Source organism: Pocillopora verrucosa, chromosome 4 (genome assembly GCF_036669915.1).
Source record: "Pocillopora verrucosa isolate sample1 chromosome 4, ASM3666991v2, whole genome shotgun sequence".
Classification (NCBI taxonomy): Eukaryota; Metazoa; Cnidaria; class Anthozoa; order Scleractinia; family Pocilloporidae; genus Pocillopora; species Pocillopora verrucosa.
In genome coordinates this window covers 5,840,112-5,851,838 of record NC_089315.1, presented here as the reverse complement: position 1 = coordinate 5,851,838, position 11,727 = coordinate 5,840,112, and the positions used below count along the sequence as shown (strand labels likewise).

General features: G+C 40.1%; 1 protein-coding gene across 1 annotated transcript; it reads left to right on the top strand.

Moving 5' to 3' along the window:
• Nucleotides 1-1,712: 1,712 nt before the first annotated feature.
• LOC136280170 (uncharacterized) lies at nucleotides 1,713-2,459 on the top strand. Its single transcript, XM_066164906.1, has one exon. The coding sequence runs from the start codon at nucleotides 1,713-1,715 to the stop codon at nucleotides 2,457-2,459; it is 747 nt and encodes a 248-aa protein (XP_066021003.1).
• Nucleotides 2,460-11,727: the final 9,268 nt, after the last annotated feature.

The window sequence follows — 11,727 nt, the reverse complement described above, 5'->3', positions numbered from 1 at the left end:
AGAAACCAGACAAAAACTTTATGGCTGGAGGATATATACGGCAGCGGCAAAGTCCCCCTCCCTTTGTTTACTGTGGTTTAAACAGTCATCGTAGCAGTGACTGTACCAAGGTTTTAGACATTGCCAGTAGACGGGAATATTTAGCAAGAAACAAGTTATGTTATAACTGCGCAAGGTCTGGGCATCTAGCTTCCAAATGTAAAGGACGAGGGTGTGGCAAATGTAATGGAAGATACCATACCTCTGTATGTGACAAGATGAAGACGACACTCCCGCCCACCCACAAGGGTACCCCTGAGTCATCGGGTCGGTCTGACAGGTATTATGGTGCAATAGATTCTCAAAACATGTGTACTTTGCATGCAACTGTAATTGCTAAAGTTGGAGGAGTACAAGCTCGAATCATGTTGGACAGTGGAGCTGGAAGCTCCTACATCAGCTCAAGTTTGCTTACAGAACTGAACCTGAAGTCATACCGAACTAAAAGGAGGGTCATAGAACAAATGTATGGGACAGTGGAAAAACTTGTTGAGATATACAAGGTCCGCGTTGAATCAAACGCCATCGAGGGCTTTGAGCTTGAGCTACGTTGCGTAAATGCAGAGAAACCCGTGTTAACTCACCTCCCTAACCCAAGAATCTCGGAGTTAAAGAAGGCCAACTACCGCATAGGACACAACACTTCAGTGAAGAAATGGTGATGGAAGATAACTTGCCAGTCCATGTGATCCTTGGTGCTGCAGATATCCAGCGCATCAAAACAACTGAACAAGCTGTCCTAGGAGTAGATCCAGACATTTATCCTGGTGCAGAGTACACCATGCTGGGTTGGGTGATCACAGGAAAGTTAACACCGTTGAGTACGGAGACCGAAAAGGATTTCTCCTTAGCTTCAGCCAAGGTGAATTCGAGCAGATGTGTTCGCAGGAGGTCCTAGGACTGACTGATAAAGCTGACGTGCAGCAGTTGTTCCATGAAGATTTCAAAGATCATTTACAACGTTTGAATGATGGAACATATTCCACAAGGTTGCCATGGAAATCAGATCACCCCCCTCTGCCTTCAAACAAACAACTGACTATTGGCAGGCTAAGAAGTACAACACAGAAGCTGGAGAGGATGCAGCGACTTAAAGAGTACCATATGGTTATGACAGAGCAATTAGCAGAAGGAATCTTGGAAGAGGAGCCCGAAACACCTACTGGGGAGTCATCCGTTATATTCCTCATCAACCAGTGATCCGAGACCAGGCCGAATCCACAAATGTGAGGATAGTTTATGATTGTTCAGCTAAGACACATTGTCAAGTACCTTCCTTGAACGACTGTTTGGAAGTAGGACCCCCTTTACAACCCATGTTATTTGACATCCTTCTTCGAAATCATATGATGTTGTGTATCACCGGAGATATTCAAAAGGCCTTTCTTCAAATTAAAGTGAACCCAAGAGATAGAGATGCCCTTCGCCTTCTATGGTTTAAGGACCTCGACTCAAGAACGGTGAGGCAGTATCGTTTCACCAGAGTGATTTTGGGTCAGGACCAAGCCCATATATTCTTGGGGCCACACTTCAAAAACATGTGCGCCACTATGCTGATAAGTACCCCAGTACTGCTGATGAGTTGTTAAAAAAACACCTATGTGGACGATGTTCAATCAGGCGGTGATTGTGTAGAAGAGCTGATCAATTTCAAAAAGGAGGCCACGCGAATAATGGAAGAAGGAGGGTTTCAACTGAGGTGGGACCAAGTGGTAACAGACGAGATACAAAGATCTAGGAACAACTGGCTGAAGGGAATGGAAAAGTGTCCGTCAATAAGTGTTCCGCGCAGGGTGGTGAGTAAAGATGTGAGAAGAATTGACCTTCATGGTTTTGCTGATGCAAGCAAGCTAGCAGTTTCAGCAGCAGTTTACGCACTTGTATTTCATCATGTTGCTCCAGTTCACCAGAGCCTGCTTGTTGCGTCAAGAATAGCACCAAAACAACTGTCAATCCCACGTTTGGAGCTTATTGCAGCACACACCTTGAGCAAATTGATGAATCATGTGAAGGAAGTAATGGAAGGTCAGCTAGTTGAAGAGTATCACTGCTGGGTCGATAGTATTACAGTGCTCTACTGGATTAAAGGTCATGGGACGTGGTCACAGTTTGTTCGAAACCGTACTGAAGTGATACAAGACAAGCAACACCTGAAGTGGCTCCATTTCCCTACGAAAGACAATCCCAGTGACCAAGGAAGTAGAGGCACAGAGCCCTGTAAGATGGGAGAGCTTTGGTTTAAAGGACCAGACTGGCTAAGTTGTCCGGGAAAATGGCCACAGCAACCTGAGGTGTCGGAAACCGTAGAAACAGCAAAAGAGAGTGTGAAGCCTAAGTTCGAGAAACAGCTTCTTGCCAAAGAAGAAGAGAAAAATCCAATCGTGGATCAGCATCTTAACAAATATGCATCCCCATCTTAGAGGAGGATCTTGAGAAGATCGGAGAGGAAGAAGGAACCAGACGAATGAAGTTTCTGCAGAAAAGCAAAGAGCATCTTCGAAAGAGATTCGTGAAGGAGTATGTGCACGCCCTTGAAGAAAGACAGCGGCCGCCCACCGGTAACATTGCCGAAATCCCGAACACAGGAGCGCCGGTGTTGCTTAAAGATGAAACCAAGAATAGAGCAGTGTGGAAGCTTGCACGAGTGGTAGGAAAGGTCACGGGTAAGGATGGAACAGTCCGAGGATTGAAGCTTAAAACAAGGGAATGGTTATATCGCGGAGCGCCCCTTGAACTTGTATGTAAACTAGAAATTGGAGTAGAGCATCCTGACTGCCAGCTAAACCCAGAAGCAGAAGTGTTCATACAAGATTGAGACCAAGTAGAAGATCCAAGGAGATCGCAAACGAGAGAGTCAAGGACATTATTTCACAAGAAGTTTAAGAACATTTAAGCTGATTAACACTTAAATGGGGGGGAGGATGTCGTGACTGTTTTTTTTTTGGGGAGTTGCGTGACTTTTGTTATTGACAACCTCGTTTTGAAATTATGTGAGCCTCGGTTCAAATTACGTACCTAATGGAAAATATGCATCGGTGACGTTTTGAGAGAGGAGAGATTTTGAGCTGTATACAACATTTTGTGAAGATTAAACCTTTAATTCGAGAAACTAAAGTGAGTTATTTGGTGTCTCTGGAAAACGGAATTTGGTTCCCACAAAGCGTCGACAAAGCTGCGCGAGTGCAGAAACGAGCGGCTTTATCCGGACAGGCTCACGTCGACCGCCACCCAGCTTTAAATATGTTAGCATAATGGTTTTTCTATAGGTTTGCGTTACGCGAGAGAAAAGACATCCGCAAAAAATGAATGGATAAATAAATAAATAACAAAATTAAGCGCTCGTAGAGATACTAAAATCGAAAGACAAGTAAGAATGATGTGCTGTCGCGGAGACCGTTATTATTGAAATATATACATTACAATCATCAGACCCTTGGCACCCTAGCAAAAGAAGGGTCATTTACCACCATGCGACGAAAAACAATTTTTAGATGCGTAGTTAAAACATCTCGACATTCATACAGAAACACTGTCTTCGTGGGACCACGTGAGGGTCCGCGGTCCAGGAGACCTTCTTTTGACAAAGTACAACTAGCGACTAAATACGGGAATGGCTCCGACCTGTAATTGGATGATAAAAATAGTAAAAGTTAATAGGTTATATCTTAACTCCTTGCTCGTGAGTATTGTTAACCGCGTGTCTTGAAGCGGAACAATGAAATATCAATGTGGAAACGCCGATGTGTCAAACAAGAAATGGCTACTTACATAACGAAGGAAGGCATAGTCTATCTTGCTGAGCGAGGTCGTTCAGCGAAATGCCGGGCGATGAAAAAGTCATCTGCTGCCAAGCTCCGCTGACAAAACTTATGTAGTCAGTTTAGGGGACGACCAAGGACTGGAGCCATTCCTGTATTTCACCGCTGACAGGAATGGCTCCAACCCATGTGTATATTAATTTGTTTTCGTTCCGGCCAAATAATTTATACAGTGAGAGAAAAAGAGAAAGAGTAATTTATTAGGTTCTTCTTATGTTGAAGTCTACAAGTGCTTGCAAATGAAGTCCTCTTTTATTAATACAGGGCCATGAAATTTCTAAGTTTTAAAGTAATGCAGCAACTGCATGTCACGTTTGGCAAATCACGCAATGTTGCGTGACTTTGCGACCGATGTTTTTAATTTACAGTATGCTCTGCTGAAGAAATATGGCTTGGCCGCAATCGAGGGGGTTTTTTTTCGTAGAAAACTGATTTTGTAGGTAATTGTTCTCATGAAGGACAAATCCATTCATCGGGCTCTTCATCTGTTTGTGCACAACACCTAAAAGAAGAAAGTCGCGGATTAATTTTTCTTGGTAATTTCTTACAACTCCACTAGACCTGAAAAAGGAAAAAAACAAAACGAACAAAAAAAAAAAAAAAAAAAACGTTACCAGTCAAATCAGTGGCAGTAGCTCTCGCACTGAATCATGTTGAAGTACCTTGACCGTTTGCAGTGATGGCACAACCAATCTTCGAACAGTTTTCGGCTATAATAAGAAAGATTAAAATGATTTTATGAAACTTGTTCTAAAATTAATGATGGCTGTTGATCACATGACGCTGTATTGGAACGAGTATATCTCGTTTGCTATTGTATCACACTACTGTTTTAGACAAGGTATTTACACCACTTAAATTTAAGAAAGAATGAGTAAAACGTAAACCACGTTTTCTTTAAAGTACACGAACCATTCTAACCTCATTTGCTAACTGCTTTCCAGGCATCATCTGTAAAAACCTCTTCAGTTTTTCAAATTTGAAAATTTTCAGCTAAAACCGCGGCACCCAAAAAATATCTCTCATCTTGCCTAAGAAAAATTTAAAATATTTTCAAATTTTCACAACTTTGCCTATTCCTGCTCGTAGGTCCAGCCAAGCCCGTATGGTCACTCGCCCCAGCAATAGCTGTAAACAATGGCTTATAAATATAGGCGTTTAGTGTTAACTTGTAACACTCCCTGAAGAAGATTACGACAGTTAGACGAAACACGTCAGAGAATAAAGAAGTTTTACATCTACTGTTCGCACAGCGCTGCCCACATTTTACAAATTGTTTAAAAAGTTATTTTAAAAACTTATTTAAAAAAAATTAATAAACGTGTAAGTCGGGGAAATACAAGAATGGCTCCAGTCTCTGGTCGTCCACCTGAACTGACTTGATGAGTTTAGTCAGCGGACCTAGTCAGCAGATGAGTTTTCATCACCGGAATATCGCTGAACGAACTCGTTGAACAAGAAAGGCTGCCTTCCCTTCGCTACGTAAGTAACCATTTCTTGTTTGACACATCGGTGTTTTCACTCGCATTGATATTTCATTGTTCCGCTTCGAGACACGCGGTTAACAATACTCACGAGCAAGAAGTTAAGAGGCTAATTTTCACCTGAATTCATCATCATTAATGGCAATAATATAAAACTGTTTCACTTGAGGATTTCTGGCGGCGGAAGAGTTGTTTTTTTTTCCTTGTATTCTATGCAGTTGCTTGGATTTCGCCGTAGTTTGGAGAAATGAGTGCTGTCACGCGATAACATTTCCAAGATTCAACTCACCTCAGCAGATAGTAAATGTAAATTATTTTTTTCTTTTTCTACCTATTTTTCATCTTCCTTTCTCTTTTAATACCATATCATTCTATTTAGGATGGTATTTGAGCGCCTAGCGAGGTTTAAAATGACATTTACCACGCTATCCATGGATGTCTTGGCAACAGAGAAGTGTTTCGCCGAAGTAGCAACATAACGGTAAACACTGCAACTTTGAACGCTTCGTACAAGGTCAATATACTTTGGCCGAAAGATGTTTTTCCAGAAACGTAATGTATATCCTTCTAATGTCTGATTCATCACTGTGACTGCTTTCAACAGCGTTGGATTTTGTAGAAATAATTATTTTAAAATCATCTCCAACGCTCCATCTAATTTGATATGCAATATTTTAAAATGTATTTTTCATTCGCTTCTGCAGTTTTTTCAATATTATCGAATGATATTGTATTAAAAGGCCTTTTTCTTCATAACTGCATAGTTTTCCCATTATTTTGTATTGCGATAAGGATTTTTGAACCGGTTTTTGAAAGGGCATATTTTGGGACAGATTTTTCTACAATCAGACGTTACAAGTTCGCGGCTCGATATTTTTGGTTTAAAGCGAAACTGAAGCAAAAGAAATTCATTTTTAAATAGTTTTGGTAACCTCTACTTGGGAGATAAAAATCAGCCGATTTTAATTTTTAGCCAGAAATCATCGGTCGTTTCTTAGGCACAGGGCCTCTTAAAAACTCCTGTATCCCCACTTTCAAAGAAAAGCACTTCCCATGAAAATTTAAGCATTAAAGACATAAGCTACCAGCAACAGGTTTTTCCATTGCAAGTGTTTCATAACATCAGACTCTCATCACATTTTTTTGTTACATTTGAAAGCATGAGAATATTTTAATCATTGCAATATGATGAAATCCCCCATTTTAAGTCCCACTGGTGATCAAGACAGAATTTCTCCTTACATTATTAGTATGATATAAAGTAGACATGTAACAAGAATTAAGAAAGAAAATATCAACTAGGGGATTATTGGGTAATCCAATTTCAAATTCTGCAAACTAACATCACATAAATTGTATGGCAGACAGTAAGGAGGATTACTCATGAAATTTGGGAGTTAAAGGGTTAAGACACATATGGTAATCATGCGTACCAGAAAGACAGCAAATAGATATAACATTATACTCCAGTAAAGTGGAGTATAAATTAAACTCATTGAAATTGAGTTGACTTCATAATTCATATTATGGTTAAAGAAATGTGCAATATCTCTTTACAAGGATGAAAAGGGAATGCCATTTATGAATTTTAAAATAGTTAACGTCAAAAATATGGATATGGAATTAAAAAAACTACTAAAATATGCATAACTATTCACTAAGGTTTTAATCAATAGCTGTCACACAGAGATGTAAAATATATAGGGTTTGTGAAAAAAACCGAGGCAATAAAAATTAAAGATTCAGGAGAAGCATATGATTTCAACTTGTTTACTGATATTCTCACCTGAATTCAATCTGGAATGAGTCTGCAAGACTTCTGTTTTATCTTGAATTAAAACATAAAATTCAATTATTTGCAGGCAGGTTAAGGAGGAAATTAAAGGAATGGATACATGTTATATAAAAAGAAACCCCTTTACAATAAAATAAAACAGAAACATATTGCCTACAGTACATGTCTATGCTTCTGAATACAGCTATATATAATAGGTGTTTTTTAAGTAGTTATCTACATATGTAAACCGAGTGCAATATATGGTCATAAAAGCAATTTTGTTCAAACCTTCCTACTCGAAGGGTGCCTTGTGTATCAAATATATCAAGTTCAGTACCTCCAGAGTCACAAGCCGGGCTTTTGGGGCTACAAAATAATAAAATAATCAACGGGTTATGTAGGCCAATTTATCGAGAGTTAATTAAGTATAGTTTCCTAAAATCGTATGAAAGTTTAAAATGTGCTTCACTTGTGCTATATGTTTGTCGTTCTCAATAACTAATGAAATTCCGAGGGTGTGACTCAATTACTTCAAAAGAGAATATCCAAGCAGGTTATAGAAATGGTTCGCGAATTGTAAACTGTTAATGTGATGACAAAATTTCCCTAAATTATGGTGCCGATACGAATCTATCATTCATAATCGCTATGAAATTCCGAGACTGAACCTCAACGAATTTAACAGAAAATATCAAGGAAGGTTACAGAAACAGACTTTCCAAAACAGCTCTTGAATTCGAAAACTGTAAACAACAATTATTTACGCTAACCATGGGCTTACCAGCGCGCTTGTGTGGTCAAATTGCCAGAACCCCGTTTTATTGCTCGATCATAGCTCGGGCGCTTCTTGCAAAATGCGATCACTACCAATTTCAGAGATTAATTCTTCAGTTTCCAGGATAAGGAAAAAAATATCGTATCGCAAGCATGTTCATAGTAAGGCCTCGAGATGTTGAGCGAAGAGAAAGTGGCTTCATGTTTTGTGAAACAAACCATTTCCTGAAGTTCGAACGAATGGAGTAGAAAGCATGAAAAGATAGCGCTGAAAAGTACGACAACCAAACAATTAAATTCACTCATCCCGCTGTAGAACCATCTCCATTTTACCCGTGACTTAGTTTGCACCACACATTTGCAGTCCGTAATTTGATTCTCAGATGTTTGACGGGTTCTCACATGATAATAGGGACTTTAAGCAACGAGAACGGGGACGGCGACGGGGACCGTAGGCTCTCAGGGAAAATCCAAATAATTATCTGCGCATGAATGGCGGGAAAAAGTTTGACGTTCTGCGTTCGGCCCCGACGTGAAACGAGTCACTTTGACGTTGGCTGAAAATGTGATTATTCTTTTTCGCCTTCTCTACTATCTAAACGTTAAATATTCCCGGGAGATAATTTAAAATGACTTTCATCGCTTTTTTTCTTTCATGAACTGAGATTATTCTTTAATTTGATGGTTTGTTTTTAAACAGAAACGTCGAGACGCTGGTCGAGACCGACACCATTTGACGAACATGAGAGTAAGAAATGTAATCTAAATAAGCTTGGCTCATACTGATACCAATCGAACATTCGTCGCTGAGAATCACTCAAAAGTCAAACAGTTTGACAAAGAAGATATTTTTACCACATTTAAAAGGGCAGACAGCACCACAACTTATGTAGCCGTTTCGATTTTTTTATCTGCCAGCACAATTTTGAAGAATTTTGTCGCGTCAGTCGACAAACATCTAACGATAATATTTTCTTTTAATTTATTTTGTAGGATGCTATCATTCCACTGCAAAATTCTGTGACTGTGTGCCTAGTAGATGTAGTCGATCATGTAGTTGTTTATGATGCATAACACTGGACAGGCTTCCTAAAGCGAGCTATCATGCCTGAATATCGACAAGGATAGCTATGTCTCTTGAGAAAAATACAACGAGCCTTCAATCCGCTACAGATACTTTTATGATAGGATTCCACTACCTCAGGAATCCCCAATACTTCAGCCAGAGATGGTAAGTCGTTCTTGTAGAAGCGAAACTTGTAGAAGCGAAACTCTGAAAGGCACTCGTCGTCTGCCAAATCATCCAAGTCAAAACTAGGATAAGAATTGTGCGGAAGATCAACATTATCGGACCTGTTTAAATCGTACAGGAGTAGAAGTTCCTCATCGTTTATCACACTATCATCGTGGCTAATCAAAAGTTGATTTCGAACTTCTTCCAAAGACATCATGAGCGGCGTTTTGTAATGGCTGTTTAAACTGTTCAGAAATTCCCGCCACAACGGCGTTCTCCCCCCAGTCTTATGCGTGTTTTGGAGTCGCCGTCGCCGTCGCCGTTGTCGTTGCTTAATGTCCTTACTATCGTCAAAATCAAATTACGCGTCAGACTTAACGTAAACAGGAACATCGCTGACTAGGGTAAACCAACACATCTTCGGCAGAGCGCGAATTGTTCAAATGAATCGAATAAATTCTGCGATAATTAACTGGAGAGAAAAAAAAGTAGAAATTGCGCTCGCCGTTCGCCATCATTTGAAAACTTTCTAGGCAAAACAAAATACGTTTTCCCATAACACCACGACTGTATTAAACTTTCAAACGAGAGGACAAGAAATAACTTGAAGAATACGAACACTATGAAATATTATTCGAGCGATGAACCGGCGTGAGGGTTTTTAGGCGATGAATGCCAGAGTCAATATTGTGATTTAGCAAGAGGACGGGAACGTCATTTTAGAACGGGAAAGCGCGCGGATAGTCTGGACACGACTCCATTTCGACTTCCGGTGTGTTGCCGTTCTCCCCACAAGTTCAGGACGTCATTTCGCTGGTTTTCCCGTCGCGATCAAAACGCCTGGGATTTGAGTAAATTTTGCGCTTAAAAACGAGATAATGCTGTTTGGAATTATTTCAGGAATTATTTCAGAACTCATTTCCAGAATAACCTGGTCCCTTCCTTTGGTTTATTCGGTGTATTTTGGAAAGATTTACTGCTTCATTTATGCTTCGGCCGAAAGGAAACACAATCGTTGGCAAACGCTGGATCCAAGATTTTAGGGCTCAGTACACTTGTAATTGAGCAAGGCTTAATACAGCGAGAGGGCTGTTCTTTGATACATTTCTTTAATCCTGTATGAAAACTTTATCATGAATCAATTCATCAATAAATTAAACTTGCTTCGTGTTGAAGTTTATCAAAATGAAATATCACGGCGCTTACCTACTGTATTGTTATTGTGGTGTTATTTGTCGTTTTTTACCATGATTGAAAACTTTTTTGCGAATTGAAGTCAGAGATGAAAAAAAAAATTGGGAATAGCCCAGGTATGCACTTTTTTTGTGTTTGAAAATTTTTGATTAGCGCTGGTGAAAACTAGGACAAGAGAGTCATGCTCTCGCTTCGAAATAAAATGACAATCAACTTGATTTCGGCACAGCTTTCTAAATCAATTAACTTGATTCAGTCTTGAACGACTTCATTCGTTTAAAAAAATAATAAATTAAACAAAAACGAAAAAAAAGTAAAACAGGAACGGAGTCTTATTCCTTAGTCAAACCGTTTCGTTGGTGACTAGTTTGAGTTAATTTCATCTTTCACGGATAAATAGGAACTCATCGTAAACAACCGTCCGACTCGGAGCCCAGTGCACTGACCACTGGACTACTGAACAAAGCCGTGGCGTTGGCGTGCCCGCGTTACAGTTGATCACGCGTGATAAAAGAAGCACCCTGTGCGGCCGTACGGTCGTACGGTCGTACATCCAAATTTTTTCGGCTTGATGGGTTACTACTATTTTGTATAATTATGGGGCTATGGTCTGCGAGCTCCGCTATAAACAAAATACATGCCCTATTTAGAACTATCCTCTGTTTGCGCTTGTTACATAACTCTCCAAGAAGATAATTTCGTTGTCCTTAGAGTGGTACATAAAACTGAAAATTCAAAGGTGACGGTGATCTTTAAAAAGCCGAGGTGAGGATTCCCGTTGCAACGACAGCTAAATCACTTTTCAACACAACGCGACGGCGTTCTCGACCCAGTTTCTTGTCAACATTTTTGCAGCGCGCACCGTTCTGAAATGACTTTCCCGTCCTCTTGCTAAACCACCGAAACGTGATCAGTTGAATTAAAAACTGAAGCTAGTATCAAACGACGATTGGTAAAATAAAAAAAGTTTAAATTTGTTCTGGGTCTTAGCGTAAGAGAAAACTCAGATAAGACACGACTTACCTCCTCTTCTTTCGCGGATCCTTTGTAGTTCGCTTCTCTTTGTTGATGACCTCTTTCAGTCTGTTTTCAGGAGCGACTTTGTATTTCCTTCTCGCTTTGCTCTTCGCTAGATAGTCACCTTTTTACTTATGCCCTTTATTGTTCTCTTTCGCGTTCCTCTCGCCGTATTCTGTCTATTTTGGCGTCCTTTCTAACTTTCTTGCGCAATTTTCAGAACTCGCTTCAATCGCACCATTACCTTCTCCCTCGCCCTTCCATTACGTAATGGCTAAGATAGTGCCCGTGGTACAGTTGGCGGCGCATGCTAAAAGTAGCACCTTGTACGGTCGGTCGTGCGGTCTTACGGTCGTACAACCCATTTTCTTCGGCAATAACTCCCACGTG